The 2,530-nt window shown below is 35.9% G+C and overlaps 1 protein-coding gene across 1 annotated transcript; it reads left to right on the top strand.

Annotated features, from left to right (window-relative positions):
• The first annotated feature begins 925 nt into the window (after window positions 1-925).
• On the top strand, window positions 926-2,319 carry LOC131606768 (mitogen-activated protein kinase kinase kinase 18-like). Its single transcript, XM_058878904.1, has one exon. The coding sequence runs from the start codon at window positions 1,057-1,059 to the stop codon at window positions 2,263-2,265; it is 1,209 nt and encodes a 402-aa protein (XP_058734887.1). The 5' UTR covers window positions 926-1,056; the 3' UTR covers window positions 2,266-2,319.
• The last annotated feature ends 211 nt before the right edge of the window (window positions 2,320-2,530 follow it).

The raw sequence follows: 2,530 nt of genomic DNA, 5'->3' as shown, positions 1-2,530 counted from the left end.
ATAATGACAGGATACCAAAAGTGAAGTTCCAAGTCCCTATTTGTCTGCAAGAAAGAATGAGAGGCAATTGATTATTAATTAACATTCATTGCATTGTGAATCAATGAAGTCAAATAGAAATACGAAGATGAATGAGAGGTCTGCAAATAAATCTTTTCCCAACCATTGAATTTTCTTTAAAAAAAATACATAATCAACTATTTTCATAAATGAATTCAACTATTTTTATACTGACAAATCAGAGTTAAAACAATTGCTTTGTGCATGTTCATGATATGGTAAACAACCTTAATCCAATTTAAAATGTTCTAGAATTGCAGACAAAATGCATGAAAATGAGCTGCGACAGATTCAAAATTTCCAAGACAAACATGTCTTATCCATTTTGCTCAACAGACCAAATACGTTTCGCAACGTCGCACAATAGAAACAGATACAAACCATATTCCTCGACGTTAAAGCAGTGCGAACAGATTAAGTCATGCTTTTCAACCAACATGGTGAATTGAGCAAAGTCCAACCGTTTTGGTGGTTCAACACTTTAACCCACCCAATTCATCTTGACCCATCCATCCACCTCTAAATATCAATTTTTCAAACATTAACTAACTATGCCATCTCATCTACCTCATCAAAACTCCAACACCTTTTCGTCTTTATTTCACCATCTAAACTCAATATTCGAGTTTGATTGTATTTCATACACACTCTTAAATTTCAATTATAATAAGAACCATTCCCACGTGTTAGCTACCAATTCTATTGCCGACGGAAAATCTAAACCACCCAAATTTGAACACATCATTCCCTATAAGACTCTTGTTGAAAACATTGACAACTTTTAAGAGAGAGAGAGAGAGAGAGAAGAATAGATAGAGAGTGAACGCCAACCAAATTAAGTAGCCAACCCAATCAAAAGGACACTTTTCATAAAACCATCATTCAAAGCCACAATAATATCCCCCACCAAAAAAATTACACATATAAAAAGGCCACAACACAATAACAAACTCAAACTCAACATTCCACAACAAACTTTTTTTCCTCCTTACAAACATGAAGTGGAAGAGAGGACATGTTATAGGCCATGGCTCAACCGCCACCGTCTCTCTTGCCACCACCGCTAACGGAGACGTCTTTGCCGTAAAGTCGTCGGAGCTATCGTGTTCCGAGCCTCTAAAGAGGGAGGAGAGAATTCTATCTTCTATATCTTTTCCCAATTCTTATTTGGTTGCTTACAGAGGGTGTGATATTTCTATGGAGAACAACAACAACACGCTCATGTACAATCTTTTCATGGAGTACATGCCATTCGGTTCGGTTAGTCAGCACGGTGGTCTACTCGAAGAGCAGACCATTGTATGCTATACAAGGCAAATTGTTAAAGGGTTAGAGCATTTACATTCAAAAGGATTGGTGCATTGTGACATCAAGGGTGCCAATATCTTGATTGGAGAACAAGGAGCCAAAATTGGAGACTTTGGATGTGCTAAGCGTGTAAATGAAGCTGACGCACCAATTCGCGGCACCCCGATTTTCATGGCACCGGAGGTGGCGCGCGGCGAGGAACAAGAATGTCCTAGTGATATCTGGTCACTTGGTTGCACTATAATCGAAATGTTCACCGGTTCTTCGCCGTGGCCTAATGCAGATGACCCTATTTCAGCACTTTTTCATATAGCATATTCCAATGAAGTTCCATTGATTCCATGTTTATTATCTGATCAAGCAAAGGACTTTTTAGGGAAATGTTTAAGGAAGAATCCAAAAGAGAGGTTTACAGCTAGTCAACTTTTGAAGCATCCATATCTTGAAGAGTTGAGTTCTAGTGCTAAGCAAGTTGTGGAACCTAATTCATATTCACCAACAAGTATTCTCGAACAAGGCTTTTGGAGTTCAATGGAAGAATCAGAGAGCCTTAAGTTTGGCAATTTGATTCACACAAAAAGTCTTGAGACTTTGGTTGATGATAGAATCAGAAGGTTAACAGTTGAGCCTTGTTTGGCAAGGTGGCATGATAATAATGATGATGTTGATGAAAATTGGATCACAATTAGAGAGAATGAAGTTGATAGTTTTTGCAATTGTGGGTCAGAATTAGGTTCAACAAGTGATGAGTTGATTTTGAAAAGGTTGGTAGAAAGTAATGTGAAAGATGGAATTAGTGGGCATGATTTTAGGGATGGTAGTTTTGTAGGTAGTAATTTTAATTTTCATGTAGGTATTGTAAAGATGCTACTTCCATCAACATTAGATGGTTTATAATTCAAGTTTTGATTATTCAAAATTACATTTTTCACCTCTTTCATTATTGTTATAATGAGCTTACACATCAAGTATTCATGAGTCATGCAAATTTTGATGCAAATTTTGTACATTTTAATTAAAAATAACACTTGATGTCATGTATCAACAAACTAATAATATGTTTCAATCATTTTGAATTCGGAACTAAAAGTGTAAAAATAGAAAAAAGTTAAAGCATAATTAATTTTATGTGTATTTTCAAAATCATGTTTTTCCAGTAAAA

Source organism: Vicia villosa, linkage group LG5, assembly GCF_029867415.1.
Source record: "Vicia villosa cultivar HV-30 ecotype Madison, WI linkage group LG5, Vvil1.0, whole genome shotgun sequence".
NCBI classification, from domain to species: domain Eukaryota; kingdom Viridiplantae; phylum Streptophyta; class Magnoliopsida; order Fabales; family Fabaceae; genus Vicia; species Vicia villosa.
The sequence above is the reverse complement of the archived record's forward strand: the minus strand, read 5'-3'. Positions and strand labels throughout refer to the sequence as shown.